Genomic DNA, 24,811 nt, shown 5'->3' on the forward strand with positions numbered 1-24,811 from the left:
TACAATACCAAACATGGTATCAGAGCCAGCCGACTGCTAAGTTTTTTTTCCCTTTCAAATTTTTTTTTTGTCTTCTCGGTTTCGTGGCTGTTGTAGTTTTTTTTTCTCTTCTGGAATTTTTTTTGTTCTCTGTTCTTTCGGTACTTGTGTGACTGAGTGGCTGTCGGCACGGCAGGTTTTCTGGTTTGCCATTTATTTTAGTGCAGGCAATAGCTTTCTGTTGCTGTTGCTGTTCCTGGTGCTTCTCTGTCTCGGCACAGCAGGTTTCTGTCCTTGTGATTCTTGGCAAGCAGGCAACAGCTTTCTGTTGCTGCTTATGATTCTCGGCAAGCAGGCAACAACTTTCTGTTGCTATTTATGGTACTTCTCTGTCTCGGCACAGCAGGTTTTCATCCTTGTGATTCTTGGCACAACAGGTTTCTTGGTTCAAGATTTATTTTTTTAAGTGCAGGAAGGTTGTCTTGGTTCTCTCTGTTGCTGTTTTTGGTGCTTCTCTGTCCTTGTGATTCTCAGCACAGCAGGTTTTTTTTTTTTTTTTCGGTTCAAGAGTTATTTTTTAGTGCAGGCAGGTTGTTCTTGGTTTTCTTTGTACCTGCGTTGTTTATTTTTTGGGCTTCTAGATTTTCTAGTGGTCTTTTTATTTCAACACATTCTGTTTTTTTTTTTTTTGGGCTTCTCGATTTTCTCCTTTATTTAGCATGGACTCCGCACCTGTGTGTGCCAAGTTTATGGGCAATAATTATTCTACGTGTGCACCCAATCCTGATAAATCCAAGGAGTCAGCGGCTTGTCCTTCATGGGCTGTGCTTGGTGCCAAGGATTCAGCGGCGTGTCCTTCATAGGCTATGCTTGATGCTCAGATTATGTCTTGGATTTTTGGCTCGGTTGAGCCACATATTGCCCCCAACTTACGACCTTATCGCACCGCTCAATCCATGTTGACTTATTTGAAAACAGTATATCATCAAGATAACGGTGCTCGTCGTTTCCAGTTAGAGCATGTGATTGCCATGTTTCAACATGACAATCGTTCCATCCAAGACTATTATTCGGGGTTTCTGACTCTTTGAAAAGAATATTCTGATTTGGTTACTGCGGATGTTCTTGTTGCCTCTTTCCATTATTCAACGTCTTCATGAGACTGTTCGCTTGTCTCTGCTGATTTGCTCTCCTGTTCCTTCTCTTGATGTTTGTTTTGGTGAGTTACTTCGTGAAGAGCAACGACTTAGTACTCAAGTTACTTTGGCACAATCTCATGGTAGTTCAGGGTCTGTCCCTGTGGCTTATGCTGCTCAACGACAAGGACCGCTTGCGCATTCTAGGACCTTGTAGTGTTTTTGCTGCAAAGAATTTGGGCATATTGCTGCTAATAGAATCACCAGGCCCAGGCATTACAGACTTCTGTTAGTGTACCCCCCACAATGACTTTTTCGGCCCCTGGCTCTTCTTCAGGTGACTCCTATGTTCCTGCACCTCCTACAGTGAATTACTGCACACCTGAAATGGTGCAACAGATGCTAATTTTGGCATTATCAACTAACAATTCTACTAAAATCTGGTATGTGGACTAGGGTGCCTCTAATCACATGACGAATTATCCCACTACCCTGTGTCATGTTCGGCCCTACGCTGGTCAATCTGCTATTCAGACTGCCAATGGCAATTCTTTGCCAATAGCTGTTGTCGGAGATGCCTCTTCTAAGTTCACTGATGTGTTTCTTGCTCCTCAGCTTTCCACAAATCTTATTTCTGTTGGTCAATTAGTTGATAACAAATGTGCTGTTAATTTTTCTGGTAATGGTTGTGTTGTGCAGGACCAGGTAACGAGGGAGCTGATCATGAAGGGACTAAAGTGGGGCGCTTGTTCACTACTTTTGCCTATTCCAGCTCGTTCTCCAGTTACTTCTCTTAAGTATTTTGCTTGTAATAATGTTTCAGACCTTAGTATGGTGTGTCATCGTCGTTTAGGCCATCCCAATACTTAGATTTTATCTCATGTATTGAACTCTGGTTTACTTGGTAATAAAGAACGCTTTTTTTTTATCTCTTGAGTGTGCCTCTTGCAAACTTGGTTAAAAACAAAACTCTTCCCTTCCCTTTGCATGCTAGTAGAGCTTCTCAGTGCTTTGATCTTATCCATAGTGATGTTTGGGGACCTTCCTCGGTTAGTTCACATGAAAAATTTAAATACTATGTGAGTTTCATTGATGATCATAGCAGATTTACTTGGGTCTACTTTCTTCGCTCTAAATATGAGGTTTTTCGTACTTTCATTGAGTTTTTAGTGTATGTTGGCAATCAATATTCTGCTTCTATTAAGACATTACGCACATATTCTGGTGGTGAATATGTGTCTACTGAGTTTCAGGAATTTGTGGCTTCTAAAGGTATTATTCGTCAACGTTCATGTCCTGCTAGTCCCCAACAGAATGGAGTAGCCGAACGGAAAAATTGTCATCTCCTAAATGTGGCACGTACTCTCTTGCTGGAATCCTCTGTTCCATCCTTGTTCTGGGTTGAGGCTCTGAAAACTGCTACTTGATTAATCGTTTACCTTCTCAAGTCCTACTCATGGGGTCTCCCTATTTCCGCTTATTTGCTAAGAAACCTAGTTATGATCATGGTCTTAAATTTCCACGAAACTGTCGAAATTTCTGTCGAAATTTCCGATTTCCGTCACCTTCGAAATCGAAATGGCAGTCAATTTCCGTCTTGCATAATTTCCGTCAAAATCTCAACGAATCATCCAAAATTTATCGAAACCTCGAAATTTTAGCGAAATTGGTCGAAATTTATCGAAACCTCAAGAGTGAAGTGAAATTTCTCTTTTAATTTATTTTATTGAAACAAAAGGTTATCACAAGTGCTTTTGAAATTATATGAAGAAATAAACTTATAGTAATATTTTATTTAACCATTCATGTCTAAATTATCAATATTTGTATAATAAATAATATTTAAATGATTTATGAATTTCATTTGCATTAACTGAATATGTTTAATGTACATTATCTTACAAACATGTTTGATACACATACTATTTTACAACTTTTCCACCTCCTGCAAAACATAGATGTATTGAATTTGTAATATATTAGTCTTAAAACTTATATTTTTATGTTTGTTAACCATTTCTAAAGTTTCACAAAGAATTCCATGCTTTACTACTAGTTTCCGTTATTTTTTCAAATCGAAATTGAAATCGACATCGAAATCGAAATTTCCATCGAAATTTCCGTACTTTTGGAGCTTCGAAATTTGAGTCGAAATCGAAATTTAAGACCTTGGTTATGATAACCTCTGTACCTTTGGTTGTGTATGTTTTGTTCATTTACCTCCTTATGAGTGACATAAATTATCTGCTCAATCTGTTCGATCTGCATTCTTGGGATATAATGTGTGTCAAAAGGGATTTGTTTGCTATGATCCTATATTACATCGTACATGCATTTCTAGGAATGTTATTTTCATTGAAAATCAACATTTCTTTCTTGTGTCCTCTGTATCCTCCTCTTCTACTATGATTCTCTGCTCCTTTGAGGAGTAGTTCTCGAATCCTCATCAAGTCAGTTCTCGTTTTAAACTAGGTATTGTGTATACACGATGCTCCTGCCCACAATCTCTTTCGATAGCTCATCCGATATCTAATCCTACCACGCTCTAGATTTAGTCAGTTGCAGCACCTCCAGAGCCTTTGGTACGTCGCTCTTCTCGTGTGTCTGTACCTCCGGATAGGTGTGGTTTCCCTCTTTAAATTCTGGCAATTTTGTTTCAACTCTTACTGCTGCATTGTCCAATTTAGATATTCCCACATCCTACTCACACGTTGCCAAGCATGATTGTTGGCGACAAGCTATGCAAGAAGAAATTGCCGCTCTAGAGGCCAATCACACCTGGGACATTTAGCCTTGTCCTCCCACCATTGTTCCTCTGGGTTGTAAATGGGTTTACTCAGTCAAGGTCCGATCTGATGGAAGTTTGGATCGTTACAAAGCTCGCCTTGTTGCACTTGGAAATAATCAGGAATATGGCGTCAATTGTGAAGAGACCTTTGCTCCTATGGCTAAGATGACTTCTGTTCATACGATTTGGGCTATTGCTGCTTCCAGTGATTGGCCACTACATCAAATGGATGTCAAGAATGATTTTCTTCACGGGGATCTTAAAGAGTGTATTTATATGAAGCCACCCCCAGGCTTGTTTCCCTCTCCGACTTCACATGTGTGTAAGCTTCGTCGCTCTCTTTATGGTCTCAAACAAGTTTCGAGGGCCTAATTTGATAAATTCCGCACCACTTTATTACAATTTTCACTCAAGAAAAGCAAGTATGACACTTAATTGTTTCTTTGGAAATCAGACAAGGGTATTGTTGTTCTTTTAGTTTATGCTGATAATGTTGTGATTACTGGTTCCGATTCTGCTTTACTTGCTTAGCTCAAGACTCATCTCTTAGAGTCCTTTCATATGAAAGATCTTGGGTCTCTCACATATTTTCTTGGTCTTGAGGTGAATTGTAGTCCCTCAGGTATTTCACTCAATCAACATAAGTATGCTAGTGACTTGGTGGCCACAACTTGCCTTCAGAAGGGTACTTTTGTTGATACTCCCATGGAATTAAATGTCAAGCTTCGTAAAGAGGAGGGTGACTTACTTGCTGATCCTAGTTTATACTGGAAGTTGGTGGGTAGTCTTGTCTATTTTACCATTACTAGACCAGACATTTCTTTTACTGTATTGCAAGTTAGCCAGTTTCTTAAGACTCTTCGTCATCTTCATTTGGCTGCTGTCCGTAGGATCATAAGCTATGTTCAGGGCACTTCTACCTGTGGTTTATTCTTCCCTGCAGGCAATTCTACTCGCCTTGCTGCTTATAGCGATGCTAATTGGGCTGGTTGTGCGGATACACATCGCTCCATCACTGGTTGGTGTGTTGTCATAGGTGATGCATTGATCTCTTGGAAGAGTAAGAAGCAAGACAGAGTTTCTAAGTCATCGATGGAATCTGAATACCGGGCGATGTGTTTTGCTTGTTCTGAAATGATTCTTTGAGGTTTGTTTGCTGAGCTAGATTTTTCTGAGACCGATCCTACACCTCTACATGCCGATAATACGAGTGCTATCCAGATCACAGCCAATCTTGTCTATCATGAGCGCACAAAGCATATTGAAGTCGATTGTCACTCTATCCGTGAAACATTTGAAGCTTGTGTTATCACTCTTCCACACATTTCCATTGAATTACAAATTGCGGATATCTTCACCAAGGCTCTCACTCGTCATCGACATTGCTTCCTATGTAGCAAATTGATGCTTGTTGATAAACCCGCATCAATTTGAGGGAGGCTGTCAATGGAACAGCAAACAGCCAAACAGCAAAGCAAAAGATTTCTTTCCTTACTTCAGCCCACAATTATTTCCTTATTTTTGAATTCATTATTTTGTATAGTTAGCATATATTTAGTTTACATGTATAGGGCTTGACAGATTATAGTTTACATGTATAGGGCTAGAATCATGCTAGACCTTACTTACTTTCCATGTATAGCATTCTTGTAAAGTCTATATATAATATACAAAACTCAAGGCCAAATTATTCGGCCATTCACACAGTACTTTGACAGTGAGAATACTGCTGCTTTAGCTTATAGATATGAATATATGATGTATGCCATGAATCTTGAACCTTTTATGTACTTATTTCACGTTTCTAGTTAATTTATTTTCAATTTTTTGTTGTATTTCTAAAATTTTTAGTTATTAAAGGGGTGTAAAGTAAAATGCAAAGAAAGTTTGAAATTAAAGTGTGTTTGTCAGTGGGAAAAAATTACCCAACATCTAATAAAAATCATATTGTATAATTATGTATGCTTATCCTTCAATTTAGGCATGGTCATATGCACTAAAAAAAAAAAAAAAATTACTGCGACTGCAGCCAATTCCCACTGTGCAACGTCTACCACTCTTGGTTACTGCCCACCTGCAATCAACACTCATCACAACCTGCAACAACTATTTAAAACTTGTGCCAAACTGCTAATTTAATGAGTTTCCTGTCGAGTAAACCACCTGTTCATTTTTATTCTTTATATAATTTGTCATTTTCTCATATAGGAACAATATCTCCTGTGGCAAGCCAAGTACGAAACATGCTCTTAACAAAAATGGCTTGAGGGTGTTGCATGGCCAACTAGCCTTCCAAGTACACTTGAATCTAACACCGTTGCATGATATTACTACAAAATCAGGACCAAAGGCCCAAATTGTGTACTAGCATCTGATTCATTTAATCAGTCTCTGCTATGTCCCTCGTACTGTTGGCTAGTGCTGCTTTTTGGCACATACATACAGCTCAAGTCCTAAGGGTTGCCTGTAGGCTTGGATAGCATTGTGATATGTTTTGAACAGGCATTTATCATCGTAACTCTTTTTATTCATCAACTCTTGCCACTCTGTACTTATACCTGTAGGCCCAGAAGAGGTAGTGTAAGAAATTCAGTCCACTCAGCGTGCACATGAGCCAGTAGAATCGTTCCAGGTGATAGTGATTCAGGTTGCTACCAGAGAGCCATGGTTCGTGTGCAGAGTGATCTGTTACACTGTTTACTATTGATACAATCACTGAGCTGAGGTAGTACCCCATGGCCAAAGACGCCCAGGAGAGTGCTGTAGCCAAAGATCTCATGCTGCTAGGAGCTTCTGTGAAAAAGAATTCCAACAACCCGGCCAGAGTGAAAAGATCTGCTGATCCAAGAAACAAGTACTGGAATGCAATCCAAAAGAATGTGATGGGCAGTGGATTAGCTGAATCTAGTGGCCCTGAGTTGGAAGCCACTCTCTTTCGCTTAACCTCGACAAGAGCTGCAGTTGCCATGGCCACAATGGAGAGCATTAAACCAATTCCAATTCGTTGCAGGTGAGAAACGCCCATTTCAGTGTTGGTTACTTTCCGAGCAAATGGGATGATCAAATGGTCATAGACTGGTGCAAGGATCATGATAAAGAGAATAGGAAAAACTGGAAGGGAAGCTGGTGGGACTTTCATGGAACCAAGCTTGGTGTTCATAGTAGCAGCTTGTTGGACAGAAAATGTGTTGAGCTGAGCTAGGCAGCAGTTGAGCATGATGGTGCAAGCAAATATAGGAAGAATTTTTAAGATGATCTTAACTTCTTCTACTTGCTGCACTGTGCATTCTAGTGCTGTGTGCACTGGCTTGTTTGTGACTGCTCTGTTAAGGAATTTGAGGCTGTTTGTTGGGGTTTCAGAGGGCAACACTGGGGTTTCATTGGGCAACACTTTGGAATTTTCTCCTTCTTCCTTCCTGATTTGGGCTGGGAAAATTGGGCTTGTGGACATGCTCACAACAGCATTGCTTGGACTTCTGCTTGTGCTACTGTTCAGTATAGCACCAATTAAAACCTGTTTGATGGAAAAGTGTTAACAATGGTGGACTTATTATTGGGGAACAGGGTTATTAAGGACAAATCAACAACTCTAAACGGGTGAAAAATGTTTGTATCATTCTGGAAACTAGTGACAAGGTGTACCAGACTTGCTCTCTTTAGGTTTTCTATATATGCATATATATATATATATATATTAATTATTACAACAATCTGAGGATTCGGAAATTATTGCAAAATTATGGCACTTAAATTTGTTGACTTGGCAAGGTTGGGTTGGAGTGCCAGAGGGTCGGGGGGGGAGTGGTATTTTGAAAAATGTTCAAGATTTTAGCATCGACAAAAGAAGCTTATTTCAGGTATTCACTATGTATTAGAACTCATTTGGATGTCCAGAAATTTTTTGGGGGAAACTATTAAATAATGATTGAGTTGTCTGCAATATTCTTCATGATACCTATGATCTCTACTACAATCAGTCAACTTGAATTGTTTATTGAAAAATATTATGATGGCTGTTTTAGAGTTTAGTGGTTTGTGCAGGCACCATCACCATGCTTCCTACATTGCCACTGGAGAAAACTGCATTGGAGAGGAAGTGTGTGCTGGTGTTCCATGCAAACTACATCATAACTTCAATTCAATATGTGTGAGTATATATACCTTGAAGATGGTCGTAAATGGGCTTCCAGAAGGTATCTTGTTCCTGTAAGTTGGGGAGCCAGCGAGGAAAATGGGTATAGACAATAGTATAGCAATGGTGGAGATTCCAAAACCCCATTGCCATCCCTCGTTGTCCTCAATCCACACCACCAGTGTGACTGCAATAAGGCCTCCGCAGGAGAGACAGAAGACGAAGTAGTTGAAGAACGTCGACCTCTGCTTCCTTCCCTGAGGAGTGGAATCGTCCAGCTGCTCCGCCCCATGTGCAGGCAGTGACCCCTTAATGCCCCCAATGCCCAGTGCTGCCAGATAGAGGCCTATGAACAGCATTGCAGCTTTTCCACCATCAGCTTCCTGGCATGGAATCTTGGAGGTGACCGGGACACAAGCCGGTGGCTTCAGAGACGCCGATCGTGCTTGCGCTGTGAGTATCACCAATCCCTGTCCCGACATCAATTTAGCAATTTGTTGAACCATGCATATAATGATCGAGTTATAAGCTAACAATGCATGAAAATCCAGTTTAATGTTTCCCAGATGTGGTATTACTGTGTGAGAACTGACTACTGATGAGTGATAAAACTTCCCTAATGGGCTCAGCCCGGCCCAGCCCATTAGGAAGGTCCCTTTCATTTGATCTTTGCTGTTGTGTAGTGTAGTAAAAAATATCAGGCGGTTGGTTTTGTCCGACCCAGGTCAATTTATCTTTGGGCCCACAGAATTACCCATTGGCCACGTCAGACGTCCACGTTTACCTTTCGGGTTGTTTGGGATGGTTAGGGATAGGTACACCCTGAGTGGTCAGTATATGTGTTTGGTCGTTACAAGGCACGCGTTCAAGACCATCTAAGCGGTAACCACACACGTGTTCCCTACAAGCTGCTGCGAGGAAAACCTTTTCCACATTCATGGCTCGAAGTCAGCCCCTCGTAGGAAGAACCAAAAAGGGGCAGTGTCCTATAGAGGAGGGGACAGGACAGTCCCTGTCCTGAGGTCCTACCATCTCCGGCTCTCGAAGGTCATTCAAAGGTTATCCCAGTGCCAGACCCCGGTGCCCTACCCTGCCCCACCCCACCCCTCGCTGAAGGAGATGTCTCAGGGTTCTTGTTCCGCACGTACCTAGGCTATGCATGTGTTGGGTGCTGATGTGGAGCCACGTGGTCCAATAAACACGTGACATTTAGGATTTGGTATGGCCCGACTGATGGGACTGTGTCAAAGTAGACGACAGAAGTTGACATTGCTTTCGGTACAGGCCCCAAGGCCTGCCTCTTGAGTTTTGGGTCCCAACGCAATAGAAGCCCTAATGGGTACACTGCATGTGGCCCAGCCCACATAATAATAATAATGGTAAGTTACACGTGGCATAAGAGTCAGCAGGACAAGGAAAGGAGTATTTGCTGAAATGAGAGTCCACTAATTAAGTATTAGGAAAAATAGTTAACGTCAAATATCACAATTAGATAGACTTTTGCTAATGCATATGATATGCTCATTGAAAATCTTCAGTTAAGTAACCCCTGTCGCATATATAATTTACGTGTATGGTTTTAAAAAAATCTGTTTACTTGTGGTCAGTGGCAGATTTAGGTCCTAAAAAATTTCACTGGGTCTGTTATTATTATTATTATTATTATGGTGTTTGTGTCACACTTGATCCATATAAGGGATGTGGCCCATGTTCTTTTTAGGCTCCCTTTATCATCTTGAATTCCATATTTTACATGACTAAATTTTGCATGTGGTTTCCAGAAAAATAAAAACTCCTAAATCATATAGTAATTAGAAAAATAATTAATTTTTTTTGTTTAAAAATTGTTCTTTTTTACCGCTCCAAGCCTTGAGACTTGAAAGCACTGTGTTCTAATTCTTTACTGTCAATCAAATACTGCTTAGTAGTTTTCTTATTTCTTAGCTAATATATTTTTAAAAACAATTAAAATAGTCTTGATTTTAATTTTTGATTTGGATTTGTATAAGCTTGAATTGTATTCAATGTAATTTTTTGAATTATATTTTATGCTTTATAAAATAACGTAATAAATTCAAGACTCAGGCCCCTTTGGCATAAACTTCCATTAATTCATCTGCTCTATAAATTTTGAGCAAGAAAACCCTAAATCACAAGACTTCTTTGCGCTTTAGCCGTAATGATGTCATCGGGTGTGTTTAGGGTTAGTGGCTTATGAATTAAGTACGGCATTCTACAAATTAAAAGTAAACATATTACGCAGCACCGCTAATTCAGGATTTTCGAGTCTTTTGCTGAGACTTTTATCAATCAACACATGAAGAAAAATTTCAACTAGATGCCTAGATGTAACAAAGTAAATTCTCTTTCACAAGGTTTTCACAAAGACTTGCTCATCCATACGGTTTTAGAAAATCTTCAACTAGATGTGATTATGTTATGCAGTTCCATATGATTTAGAAAATCCTCAACTAGATATGGTTATGTTATGCAGTTCATGCACAATTCAAAATTTTCAGCTAACTATCCTATACGATATCTTATTTGTATGTGTTTGTTTATATACGTTTGCTCTAACTGTTTGATGAACAAAACATCTTATTCGAAGCATGATATATAGCATTTTGCTAATTGCTCTACCTATTCTAAAAATTCTTCGAGGATATTATATTATATAATATATAATTCTTTTGCAAGCCTCTTAGAAATTTTTTTGCTGTATATTGCTCTTGGCTTAGGCACACACTGTCAAGATGACGACGATCTAGAGACATTTTAGCTCTATGGTTTTCTAAATTTGCATGTGTAAGAAAAAGTATTATATGGTTAGCTTAAGATTTTACTAGTAAAATGCTTTTTAGTTATCAGGTATCATGGCTTATGGTAAATCAGTAGTGTGTTAAAATTTGCCCAACCTATTTCATGACAAAGACATGACTTTTATATAAATAGGTATTGAGCATATTATTTAACTTCATACATGCAAGATATTTTTTAGCTTTTTGCATTTATGTTGCGTTTGGGAGTATAAATTTTATAGCGTAATTTTAAATTTTAAAAAATTAATATGATATGATATTATATTATATTTAAATTAAAATATGCAAATTCAACACTCTCAAATAGAATTATAGGCATTTACTAATAAAATCTTTAATTGACTATGTTATAGGATATGTCTGGGCCCAATGTAAGCCCCATCTAGTAAGGTGACGGATCCACGCATCGCATAAGTTAACAAGTTCATATAGCGAAGGCTTTTTCTAAAGTCCAACCTGCCTACCTAATCATATTTCCTACCATAACCTGATTAGTACACCTACCATGATAGGCAATAAATTCGCCATCCCCAAGACCCAAAAAAAAACTAAGAAAAGAAAGAAAGAGAGTGGGTATATATGCGTGTGTGGTAGGGTGGGTAAGTATTTTATTTTATGTTTTTCAGATTGATGGAAGGTCCATATATGATTGGAGAGCTAGGGATACCTGTAATCATAAATAATTTGTAACTTTATCTTTGGAGATATCTTAAATTTAAATTTATGCTGAATTTATATAAGATTGAATAAAAAATTATCCTAAAATTTATTTAAATTTACTCAAATTTAAGATTTAAAATTCATACTATCAAGTTTTATGATTAAATTTTTATGTATATTCATCCTTACGTAAAAGGTTTGTTTCGATTTTGGATAAAATTTAAATATAAATTATATTAAAATTTGCCTATATTTACGTAAATTTAAATTAAAAACTCGAAATAATTACTTGGAAGACAACTCTAATGGTTTAGGTTTAGTAAAGTAATTCAATGAAAAAAAATTAATGGACCCATGTTAAAAAGGGTGAGGGCAAATGGGGCTACTCTCTGACCAACGTCACAACTTTAACCGGGAAGCCTTTATTATTTTTATTTTTATTTTTATTTTTATTGTTGTCGTCGTTAAAAATAAATTCAGATGAAATTTAATCTAATTTGTCGGCGAGAGAAAACCAAATGAATTAAAATAACTAAATGGTGGGAATAACTGAGATGCAATAATTGCTCCCTGGTTATATAATAAATACAGTAATTAATTAAACCCACTTGGAAAATTAATTCTGTTTTTCCATATAAGAAATCATGTGAATTTACTTCAAATTGGGAAAGGGCAAAAATGCTCTAAGCTCCACTCCCTTAGAGTGTTGCTGCCTGCGCGTGTAAAACTAAAACTTACTGGTAAAAGTCATGCATAATGAGGAAGCAAATGATTCGCCCGTGATATGAAGTCAATAAAAATTGAGGGAGCGAGAGAGAGTACCAGGAATTCAACAGCTGCGCTGAAAAGGTAAATGCGATAAGTGGAGAAGAACGCGTCGGAGAGGAAGCCGCCGAGGAGGGCGAGGAGGAAGGCAGTCCCCATGAAATTAGTGACGTTGTTGGCCGATCTCGTCGGAGAAAAGTGCATGTACTGGGTCAAGTACAGCACCAGGTTGCTCGCATTCGCCAGAAACGCCAAGTTCTCCAGCACCTCCACCACTGCACTCCACACCCACCCATGTATACATATTTAATTACAAAACAAATTAAAGCGGAGAGAGCAGAGAGAGAGAGAGAGAGAGACCCAAGACGAAGGAGGCGGCGAGCATGCCACCATGGCGGCCTTTAAGCCCAGGTCGGTTCCGCCAATCCACATACCCCTTCCACTCCTTGCAACTCTCCTCTGGATTTTGCTCTTCCTGCGCCCAACAACAAAAGGGAAATCGAAGATATCCGATCTTAATCATGGCTGAATTCATGCCCCCAGTGAACACCAAAAAAAGAAAAAGAAAAAAGAAACAGGGAAGATGAGACTAAGAGAGGAAATCACAAGCGAAGGTGGAGGAACCCACCATTGAACTTAATTAAGTTTGTGCGCGCAACGGAGCAGCTTAATTGGGTGGCGTTAATGGAGTGCGCGGCGGCGTAGGGATGCCGAAGGTGCGCAGGGGCATAAGCCTTGTGGTGTGAGGAAAGAGGAGGTGGGGGCAGATTTAAAGGGCTGGGGGGAATTAAAGGTAGGGGTGCAAGTTGAGGGCTGACGAGAATTGCCGGGCCCCCACTCCTTCCCCCACCCCCCCCCCTAGAAATTTTACTTTAATATTCATCCCTGCAAGAGATTCCCACCTTCTCCATTCTTTCTTCTTCTTCTTCTTCTTCTTCTTCTTTTTAAAAAAATTTCTTCTGCTTTTGGATTCTTCCTTTTAATAGTGAAATGACACTGCTGACAACGGTGCAATTGATAATTAATATTTTTGTTATTAAGTTGAGAGATATTTTCACCCTCCTTCTCGGCTCTTTTATTATGTATTATTTATTAGTTAACAGTTAGAGATACGTTTCGTCAAAGTGGCCTTCTTTTCTTTCTTGTGTATTGCTGGCTACCAATTAATGTATTCATTAATTAAGTACACAAATTTTTTATAAAGCTGCCAATAATTGTATAATATTAAAAGATAAATTAAATAACAAATATATTCATTTTAAGTTAAGCATGACACCGATAGAAGGCAAGATAGAGAGGGCAACTTAAACTGTTTGTTCGAACTAGTAAAAGTAGACCTTAAATAACTTAAAGTGAGATATTGAAAAAACGATCTCGTAATTATGAAGTTAGATGAGGAGAAATAATGCCCTTGAATGCATGAGTTGCCGGAAAAAAAAAAAAAAGATGACTTGTTATATTTTTAAGTAAAGAGATATTTTCACTAAAACTGCCTTGGCTCCTTTGTCATGTATTATTGGTATGTGAAAATTTTATCACCTTATTGGCAAAAAAGACCTCATAAATTTTACGACCTGAAAATTTGGGCCGAGACATTCTTCTTGGGTCTGAATTTTGAGACAGGTAGGAAGGGAGCTTGGGTTGGGGGTGGGATACTTCAAATTGTATACTCTAGGTCCAATATGAGTTTTCAATAAAGCATCGATGATAAGTACTGACCTATAGCACATGAGTTAATCGTAACCTACGGGATTAGCTTCGCTAAATCATTTTTTATTTAATTTTATTTTGAAAAATACAATTAATGCTTGATGCTTTAATTTTCCCATGTGAGTGTACTTAAAATAAACTAATTTTGTTTGAAAGAAAAAGCATTAAGTGCCATTTTTGCATTGAAGAACCTAAGGGAGTAGCCTTTTAAAATCAATTTTCATATAATTTTATTTTAAGAATATAATTAATGCTTTTCTTTAATGTTTCATATGAGATCTACTTGAAATAAATTAATTTTGTTTGAAAGGAAAAGCATTAAGTTCCATTTTCACATTGAAAAACGTAATACATTTGACAAAAAATTACATAAATTTGACCCAAAAAAAAAATAAAACTACCTGAGGCTTATATTGATAAAGTAGGCAACACTAATTGAAATTTTAATATATTTTTAAATAAAATGAGCACTTTGATCATATCGTCTCACATGATTCAGACTTTAAACTTGCTTTACTAATGCTCATTATTCCCTTATATTAGGCTCTTATGAAAACCCAATTCCTTAATTACAAGTCATCACTATACAATAGCTAATTCTCATTGATTGTCATGCCAAAAAATTTTGTCAAACTTAACCAAACAAAATTCTCTTTCAACATTTTATTACTAATATTTTTATACTTCATGATATCAATTAGCACAAGAAATTTGGGGAGGAGATTTATGTTTGAATAAAGGCTAAAAGGGGTAAGGTTCTTATCTAAGATAGTTTGGTTAGAAAGCCTAGAAAGTTGTAGTATATCTCCCAAAATAGAAGAAAGAGGGAGAAGCACCAAATCTTGGCAGCAAATAAAATGATAAGGATACCTCCTTTGACTACTGAGTTGATAACAAATATAAGAAGTCTTTTGGAAAGATAACGTTACTTTTCTCGTCATTCTCTCCATCTAATGAAATCATTTCAAATAGTGAATGTCATGTGAATTTCACATGGTAGGATTTATATGTATCTTCGTTGAGCTTACCAATTCAAGCAATTTCGTTGGACGGAAGGCCTAATGGAAGAACCATGTTGATCCTCTTGGAGGGCTTAATTTTTTCTTTGAAACGAATGCAAGTATTTATGTTCTCCCCTATTGCTACCTAAAATATAAAGTGATCCAAATACTCTTCTAGGTTTAGATTTTCTATTCTAATTTGAAAATTTTGCACTTGTTGCTTAAAAACTAGAGCCCGTTGTTTTACTTTATTTGTTTATGTTTTAAGTATGCATTTTCCCCATATTTTTTGGTCCATTTGTCGTGCTTTTTCTCATTAAACCTTTAGGAAAAAAGAAGCTAGGGGAACAAAAGGTATGCAATTTGTGGGTAATTTTTTTTACCTCTATTTGCTTCGTATTTTTTAAAATACTTTGTCACGTTTTAATGTTTTTTTGTTTCCCTCAGTTTTGCCTCGAATCTCTCTTGTTAAGAAAGGAAATAATATGTGTTATTTCCTATATGGCTAAAAAAGGAAAACAACAATGACAACGCATAAACAGCATGAGGGGCATGAAAAGAAGAAATTAAAAAAAAAAAAAAAATTCTATGTTAATGAGAAAGTTTGTTCCCTATCATATATACATCAATTTCTATTAGAAAAATTTGGAGAAAAATTAGGGAGGGTTTATCTCACATCCCACATGCTGAAAATGGGATCGCTGCTTGTATGGTGGTGTTCCAATGTGTTGAAATTTTTATATTTGACTTTCCAAGCATTTTTATTTGGTTAATCATGAAGGCATTTATCCTTGCATGATGGCAAGTTTGTGTGTGAGAGAATTTATATTTTGAGAGAGAGAGAGAGAGAGAGAGAGAGAGAGAGAGAGAGAGAGAGAGGTGCCTACCAGTTCATTTGGAGATAAAAAGGGGATTCATCCATTCCTCATTGTTTATTTAGAAAACAAATAATATGAAAAAGTAATGCACAATTGAGAGAGGTCAACGTCTTGCTTTTTACCCACCACCCACAATCTCTGAGCTGCTCAGTTTTTCCTGTCTCAAATCATACCGACTAATACTAAGAACATAATATGACCCTGCAGGCATGGGCTGCCTTAGCTCACTCTATGGAAAATGTAAGACAATTTTATTGATGTTGAACTTGTATAAGGTATAGTTGTTAAAAATTTAAAAATATTTAAATAATAAATCAAAAAGATCTTACACTATTAAATACAAACAAATATTCAAGTAATATAACTGAAAAATCTCAAATCGCTGCATACTATAGAATATTAGCAAATCTTCAATTGTTAGGATTCTCGGCAATTTAATAACAGGCTAACCATCGATGGTTTTCTCCTGAAAAACATTCTGTCTGAAACTGTCTAAGCAACCGTCGAAGGGTATATAAAAACCACCGACGATTTGTTGGAAAACTATACAATTTCCTTTATACACTCCTCATTTCCCTCTTTACAACAAATTAATACCAAGACTTCAAATTCCTTCAATTATGTGTCTTCGGTTTTGGCTTATATATTCATAAGGGTTATTCACTTTTAAGTCTATTATAAGTAAGAGCGCAAAATTTTTCTTATCATTTAAACCTAGTCCAGTGGGGGAGCATCGGGAAAGTATCAATCCTTTGCTTCGACTAAACGAAAGATTTATTAAACTTATGTTGTAATATGACCCACTACATTCTAAATTTTTTTTTTACTTAAATTAGAATCTTTAATAGGAAATTTTTGAAGCACATAATTATGTTTGCTGCATTTTGGAATGGAGATCTAATTTTGGATTTGGGATGGGCCACAAGTTAAATTAGTTGTATCACTATCATTGCACAATTTTAAGGGTTTATTGGATTTAAATAATTGATTAATTTACAGTTTGTGCACTTTGTTATGAAAATAAAAATAATTAATAATCATTCCATCTTGATCCTTAGAATATTTGACAAGTTTGCTTAATTTTCTAAAATGCAATTATGCCATGTTTAATTGATGTAAATAAAGGTATGACATGATATTGCAAGAATTTGACAAATAGATATTTATTAATTATACTAATATTAATTATATCTTAAATCGGACATTAGTTTCACATATGTTCTTTGAAAATACCATTGACATATTTGAGTAAAGTTGTTTATGTTACACGAACAATCTATTAGTAGGAAAATACTTTGATTAAGTACTTTGCTTAGAAATAAGATTGTTTGAATAAGTCATACAAAATTTGGAATTAGTAGCATCGGGATCAGAGTCTCCCCAATCAATTATACAACCTGGTCATCATTATATGCATATTGTAAGTGCGTATGATCACGAGCTTAGTCTCATCTAAATGGTATTCAGACCTACTCTAATGCTCTATCGTTTGACATTTTAGATAATAAACGTTTCTTGTTGCGTGTCCGAGCATTATAAGTTATACAAAATTTTCCTTCTTGATTAATATAAAATTAGTAATTATGAGTATCACAACACAAAATACTAATATGATGCTAGAATATAATTGTCTTTAAAAGTGCCTATGTTAAATGGATATTATTATATTATTAATTTATTAGACTTATCAAATTAAATGTGCTTGCATCACTACAACTAAACATAATCTAACAAAATCTATCTTAGATTTTCAATTTCCTTTTTGTCCCATACACACTTAGACCTTGAGAGAGGAGGGATAGAATTGAATTCTCTAATATTTTTCATCTTATCCCATGCTCACATAGCCATTAAAAGAGAATGGAGCTACATAAAAGGAATTCATCTGTCATTCATTCATTTTTTATGTCAACTTCATTCAAGAGTGATTATTAGGCTGATAAATTTGGAGATGACGTTTCCATACCTAGAAGGTAGGTGTAATGCACCTTTTACAAATCATTCATTTTATATTGTACAGTAATTTTATCTATACATAAATTGACCAGATATATGACTCTCATTAATGTTTCTTTCTTCTTCTAATGTGTCATGAGAGACGCACAATAATCACAAAAAAAAAAAAAAAATACATGACTTAGGTCATTAAACCTTATACATTCAATAAATATAGTATTGACTTGTTTAATTTACCTGTTATAATTTCATGAATCAAGGCACAACTTGATTCTTAATTACACACACAGACATAGATGTGAGGCGCCTTTTATAGGACAAATCCATAAGACAGTGAGCTAAAACGAACAATACCTCACCAGAATTGAGTTCAAGACCGTTACGTTTGGTATTAGAGCTATCTTGAGGCCTGAGGGTACTATCATGTGGGTGGATTCTATACAAAGGTGTAAGCCAATCTGACGAGGGCGTTAGAGATCAGATGAGAGAGCCTGCTATGGTTCCACATCGAATGTGTACTACGGAGATCTTGGGCTTATAAGGAAGATTCAAACTCCAATTACGTAAGTGCCTTTTATAATACAAATCCGTAAGACCAATGGGTTAAAGTGGACAATACCTTGTCGGAGTTGGGTCTAGGGCCGTTACACCTCGCAAAATCTATGACTCCAACTACCCTTGAGCAACGAAAACAAACCTCATAGCCCTACGATCCATGCCATCATCAACCCATTTCATTTTATTGATCTTTAACTAACAACATTCCACGCATTTTTTAGGATGGCATATGATCTAATGTAGGTTAATTGATGGTCATTACTTATTGTTTTCTTTTGTTTTTTAAAAAGTGGGAGCTCATTTTTCGAGTTCTGGGAGTATTGTTTCCTGTTGTTAATTGTATGCTTTAATTAAAATAGTTATAATAAGTGAAGTTACAATGAAATTATCAAAAAGCATACGTTATAAAATTTTGATCAAGTCTAAATAATACATGACAATTCTTCAAATATTGAAATTAGATCAAGCAATACCTTCATTAAGTACAAAAATCTAAAGGGTCTCATACTTTTATCTTCAAAAACATAAACATTTGCATATAAATTTATTAAACGTAATAAATGATCACAATTCTCCATATCCATAGTTTTAAAATCTATAATCCAAAATAAAAAGTGTCTTAGGCATAGACATCATTTAAAAATTATTTTCTATTGCAAAAACTATGGAGAAAGAAATTTGTATCACTTTAAGCACTAGTGCCCCTATGCTGTTAATAGGGGTGTGCAAACAATCGATTTGGCCAAATTCAGTTAATTAACCTAATTAATCGAAATTTTTCCTTAACAATAATCTCTAACTAAATCGACCGAATTAGGTATTGTAACCAAATTGTACCCGACCAAACCAACTTTTTGGGTAGTTCAGTTAACCAAATTTGACTGAAATAATTTAAAATTAATTATAAAAACAAAATATGATTACAAATTTTAACATTAATTATATAAAATTAATGTTTACCCTTTCTTTTAATTGTAAGAGCTGAATTAGGAGAATGACATTGATTTAATTAATAAATTAAGAAAATCAAACAATTATATAATATATAATAGATCAGTTATATTTAATATTACTATTTTATATTTAATTTTTAATTAATTAGTAATTTGGGTAATTTAGTTAACTGAATTAAAAATCCCCATACCCGAACCGAAAATCGAATATCCTGAAATAATCTAAATCTGTAACCGAACTGAACTGAACCAAACATCTATATTAACATAACCCCAACTAGCCAAACTCGGTTGGTTAATTCGGTTAAACCCGAATTATGCTCACCCCTTGCTGTGGAGACAAAAATTTGCACACGACATTTCCATTCCTCCAAGTTAGGTGAATGTACCTTTTATGTTCAAATCATCATAATTAATTTAATGTAGTACATTAGCTTTAATGACATAGTATTTAATGAGATATATAATTCTAATCATTGTTTGTTCCTTCTTCCAATATCAGGAGAGATGGATATTAATTACTAAGAACTACATGATTTTGGTCATTGTACCTTATGCATTCAATTAATATAATGTTTGATTTCGTTCAATGAATCAAAATATATTTAACTTAATTCTTTATTACACAGATATTAAAAATCCAATATTCATATCTCCAATTTGCATAAATAGGTTTTTTTTAACCAAATCTATCATGTTCTATCATTAATGAAATATATTTATTTTTTAAACAAAAATTTATACAATTATATAATTCATTGTTATTATCTTCTAATTAATGACAACAAATTATGATATATAATAAAATAGTATATGATTCTTATTAATGCTAATAATATTATTATTATTTATATTAGTCATAATTATTGGTACTTTAAAAAATTTAACAATCTAATTTTTAATAAAATAAAAATATGTAATTATTCAATTTTTAGGATTAGTTAATATTCAAGAGAATGTGAATTCTTTTGATTATTGGAGCTTAAATGTGCAATATTATTTTTAATTATTATAATTTTGAACATTAAAAATTAATTTGTGAACATAAAAGTATCAATTTGCTAATGTCATTAATTTGTGTTAATGATATTATTAATTAAAGTAACGAGTTTAATTCATATTTTTTAGAATAACAAATAATATATCTTAACCCCCACAGCATGGCGTGGTGGAAAGACATCAGCAAGTAAGAAGGAGTATCGGAGGTTCAATTCCAGGTAGATACACTCACGGAACCAGCGGTACCTGTGGATGATGAGAGTGTACTCTGTAAGCCAGCAGAAACCGTGGATGGTGAGAGTTCGCTCTGTGAGCCAACGGGAACCGTGGATGGTGAGAGTTCTCTGTGAGCTAGCGAGGACCGTGGATGGTAATGGAGATGTATCCCGAGGGTCGGATTGGCCGAACGTCCAACTGATGCATAGAAGGTGTGTCTACATTCTGAACTTTACCCTGATCAGGAAGACCTGGCGGCGAAGAACGCTGATTCGTAGGTTTGGTGCCGTATAGGGGGTTCAAAGGGCTCATTGGTGGCTAGAGTTCCCATGTAATAAAAAAAAAAAAAACAAACAAATAATATATCTTAGCATTTTAATAATAGTAATTGCATCATACCTATCCGCTAATATATGCATTACACATTTCTCTACTAATGTTTGTATACAAATGTTAAAAATTTTCATTCACATTTCGATTCACACGAATAGAGATTTTTTATCCAATTCCGTCTCCATTCCATTATTGGAAAATCATATTTATCTATTTTTATTTTTTAAAACAATTATAAAGTTATAAAGTCGAATTATATTGTAAAGTTATGATCATAAGTTTGAAAAAATTCATAATAGAAATGAAAGCAAAAATTTTCCATATATATATATATATATGGAAGACCATCTTGGCCAATAATCAATTGCCACGTGGAAGGAGATAGTGGTGTTTGATCGAAGCAAGGAAAAACATGGGTGTGATTCCTCCATCGACGACTATCTGAGAAAGTTCTTGAAAGCAATGGCCAATTAACTCATACCCAATTGCCCCATGGCTGCTTCAATTGATATTGAGAGCCATTGCAATTTTGTACTTCTTTCTACAACTCAATAATAGATATCAAGAATTTTCATTTGCAAATTGTGGTTAATTGATTCATCACTTGATTACTTCTGCACTTCCCCACCCACTCTCCTCTGGGTCCTCTCCTTCCTTCTTCTTTCATCTAAGGTCTACTGATCTTGAACTACCCTAATATGTTATTTTCACTAAATTTGTTTTAATTTATTTACCCTCATTATGATATGATTGACTTTTTAAGAATTTTTTCTTACTTTCTTTTTTAGAGGACGTTTGTTTGATCGAGACGGTCTCCGACTAGGAGCTATCTCAGAAATTTTTCATTGAATAAGTGAACCGGTTAGACATTTAAAGCATTTGGTGACCCTTTTGATTTTTTTTTTTTTTTTTAATAATTTTTCTGATAGAATCAGACATGGAAAAATGTCTAATTCGAATTTAGAAGTATCTTTTTTAAAAGTGATTAAAATTAAAATAATAAATTTTATTTTTGTACAACAATAATTCATATTATTTTTTTATAATTATTAATTAAATATATGGAAGAAAAATACTATTTATGTAAAATTAAAAAAATTAGCTTATGCAGTTGCTTATTAATTTTATCAAATATCTATGGTCTTAAAGATTAAGAAGGTTAATATTGAAAAACAACACATGTTCAAATATTAGGTATCAAACAGTTAAGATAATTTAGATTAAAAGCTCAGAATTGCACGGCAGAATTTAAATGCAGCAAACAATGAAGAACCAAATTAGAACACACACATGCAATTTATCTGAAAGCAATAACAATTCACACAAAGATTTACGTGGTTCGACAAAACCTACATCCACAGGAGCAATCAGTAAAGGTTTTCACTATGAAAATCTCAAGTTACACTACAATACAATTCAATGATCTTCCACTTGCTAAATATACCCAAAATGGTATATTTATAAACAGCACGGAGGCTTCCCTCCAAACATCCAACTATATTAACGTTCATATTCAAAATTTGAAATCATCCTCGCAGCCCCAAGCGAATTGACGATTTCCTACTGCTGCTCTACACAAGTGACTTCAATTATGTTTTCTTCCTTTGGTTATGCACTCCACCAAGTATAAGAGCCACAAAAACAATACAGAGACATGCACTGTTTAGCAAAAAATTGGCCCATTTGATTAGTACCACTTATGAGTTCCAAATATACCCATCTAATGAGCACGACTTATAGGGCAACAAGAGATGGGCACTGCTCGACAAAAAAATTGACCCATATGATGAGCATTGCTCATTAGGCTAAAAAATATCCATTTGATGAACACAACTCATGAGTCAATAAGAGATGGACACTGCTCGACAAAAAAATTAGTCCATTTAATGAGCACCACTTAGTAGACCTAAAAATGTTCATATGATGAGCACCACTCAAGAGGCAACAAGAGATGGACACTATTTAGCAAAAAAAATTGGCCCATCTAATGAGTACCGCTTATGAGGCCCAAAAATGTTCATATGATGAACATCGCTCATGAGGCAAAAAGAGATGTGTACTACGCGGAAAAAAAAAAAAAATGATCCATTTCATGAGTAGCACTCATGAGATCCAAAAATGTCTATGAAAGTGCGGTATCCTCCGATACCACTTGTTGGCCTGCGAGTATATAGATTCAGAGGGGGGGAGTGAATGGACTCTTTCGCATATATTCACTTTTCTCTTAAAAATAAAATTCTTGCTAAGATTCAAGTAATTATATCACAATATATGAAATGTAATTCGTGCACAAGACATATAATAAAGAGTAGGGTAGAAAAGCTTAACACCGGAATTTTAACGTGGTTCGGCACCAAGCCTACATCCATGCCTTGATACAAACTCAAGGATTCCACAATTCACTAAGGAACTCCTTCATCGGCTGAGAAGCTTTACAACTGAGGAACAAATCCGTACTACTCACTAAGAGCCTTTACTTGGGAAAAAATCCCTACAATCGGGAACAAATTCCTACCGCTCACCAAGAGCCGCAAGGTTCACCAAGAAGCATTGCAAATTGGTTCACCAAGAACCTTCACCAATTTAGTTCACAAAGAACCTTTTACAAGAAGATGGATATACAAAGAAATGCTTCTCAAATGAGCTGATATCATTCACAAAACAAACCTCACACTATTCTCTCAAGGAATGATTCAAACAAGATTAGAGAGTAAGAGAGAAAGAGCACTTGAAATGAAGAACTAAGATGCAAGGTACTTAAGTTTTGTATAAAAAGATATTTTTCACTAAGAACTTGTAAAATCACCAAAACCCTTTCTAAACAAGTCTATGGACTTGTGTTTATAGCCAAAAATATGTGCTAGCCGTTGTGTGACCGTTGGGAGTGAATCCTAAAAGAAACTAGCCGTTGGTGTTCAATTCACGATGTTAATCATCGACGAGTCTACCCCAATCGTCGATGAGTCATCCTCAGTCATTGACGAGTCATGCCTTTTGGTCAACGAGTCACTTGGGCTAAAAATTTGTTTTGGCTACTGGAAAATTTCTTCGATGAGTCAAACTCATTTGTCAACAAGTCATGCCAATTCGTCGACAATTCACACCCATTCGTCGACAATTGACTTGTTTCTCATATTAAAAAGCCCTTTAATGATTTAACTCATTCTTGGACAAAAGTATGTTAAAGATAATAAGTCTAATGATGTTTTATACTTGTCCAAATGAGTTTCCCTTTGAATATAAGATATCTTTGTTTATGAAAACACATTTGAAAGCTTATTTGATATCTTATAAGCTAGTATGTCCTTTATAAAGATATATACTTGTTTTTATCGACTTTTTAGGTCATAAACTTGCTTTGACAAAATCGGAACTAAGTATGTAAACGTTTATAATACTAAGATGTTTGAAAACTTGTCCCTTTAAAAGACATATTTGAGTATAGGATGCTTCTGTCAACCTCTTTGTTTTTATCTTTGAAAACCATGAGTGTTGAATTTATGAATCAATGAAATCCTACATACTCATGTGTCCTAATATGAACATGCAAATTGCTCAACTCTTGCTCAAAAATCGTGCATGAAACAAAACCGCAAAAGTTACAAAGAATACTACCTTAAACACACCCCATTACATATAATTATACAATAAGCATCCTTTGGTTGTGCTTGGGTCCTTCCGAGTGAGTGTCCTTTTGATTTTTCCTACTTGACGTTTGCTCGGTTTGATCTTTGTTTTCGATTCAGTACTTCATGTATTTGACACTGGAACCTGTACTAAACATGATTTGTAAAGATGGAAAACATCAGGAACAACATATAGGTTAATATCATCAAAACATATAAATCATGATTATGTAGCCACCAAAGCTAATAGTCTATATAATGAGTACTACTCATAAGGCATCAAGAAGCAAGATTTACTTGGA

The 24,811-nt window shown here is 35.5% G+C and overlaps 1 protein-coding gene and 1 long non-coding RNA gene across 5 annotated transcripts in view; one reads left to right on the forward strand and one right to left on the reverse strand.

Moving 5' to 3' along the window:
• Positions 1–9,431, forward strand: part of LOC131144584 (uncharacterized) — a 34,917-nt gene extending 25,486 nt beyond the window's left edge. For 2 of the 4 annotated variants that reach the window (XR_009133846.1, XR_009133845.1), the window contains one exon: positions 1,815–2,040. This is a non-coding gene — a long non-coding RNA (uncharacterized LOC131144584). Of the gene's footprint in view, positions 1–1,814; positions 2,041–6,111; positions 7,614–7,944 lie in introns of those variants that run through there. The other 2 variants (XR_009133847.1, XR_009133848.1) reach the window with 2 other exon arrangements.
• Positions 6,052–13,120, reverse strand: LOC131144583 (protein NRT1/ PTR FAMILY 4.6). The gene is made up of 5 exons (XM_058093304.1): positions 12,908–13,120; positions 12,640–12,754; positions 12,337–12,554; positions 8,065–8,505; positions 6,052–7,417 (listed from the first exon to the last, which is right to left on the reverse strand). The coding sequence occupies exons 1-5, from the start codon at positions 12,908–12,910 to the stop codon at positions 6,428–6,430; spliced, it is 1,767 nt and encodes a 588-aa protein (XP_057949287.1). The 5' UTR covers positions 12,911–13,120; the 3' UTR covers positions 6,052–6,427.
• Between the last annotated feature and the right edge of the window lie 11,691 nt (positions 13,121–24,811).

Source organism: Malania oleifera, chromosome 12 (assembly GCF_029873635.1).
Source record: "Malania oleifera isolate guangnan ecotype guangnan chromosome 12, ASM2987363v1, whole genome shotgun sequence".
Classification (NCBI taxonomy): Eukaryota; Viridiplantae; Streptophyta; class Magnoliopsida; order Santalales; family Ximeniaceae; genus Malania; species Malania oleifera.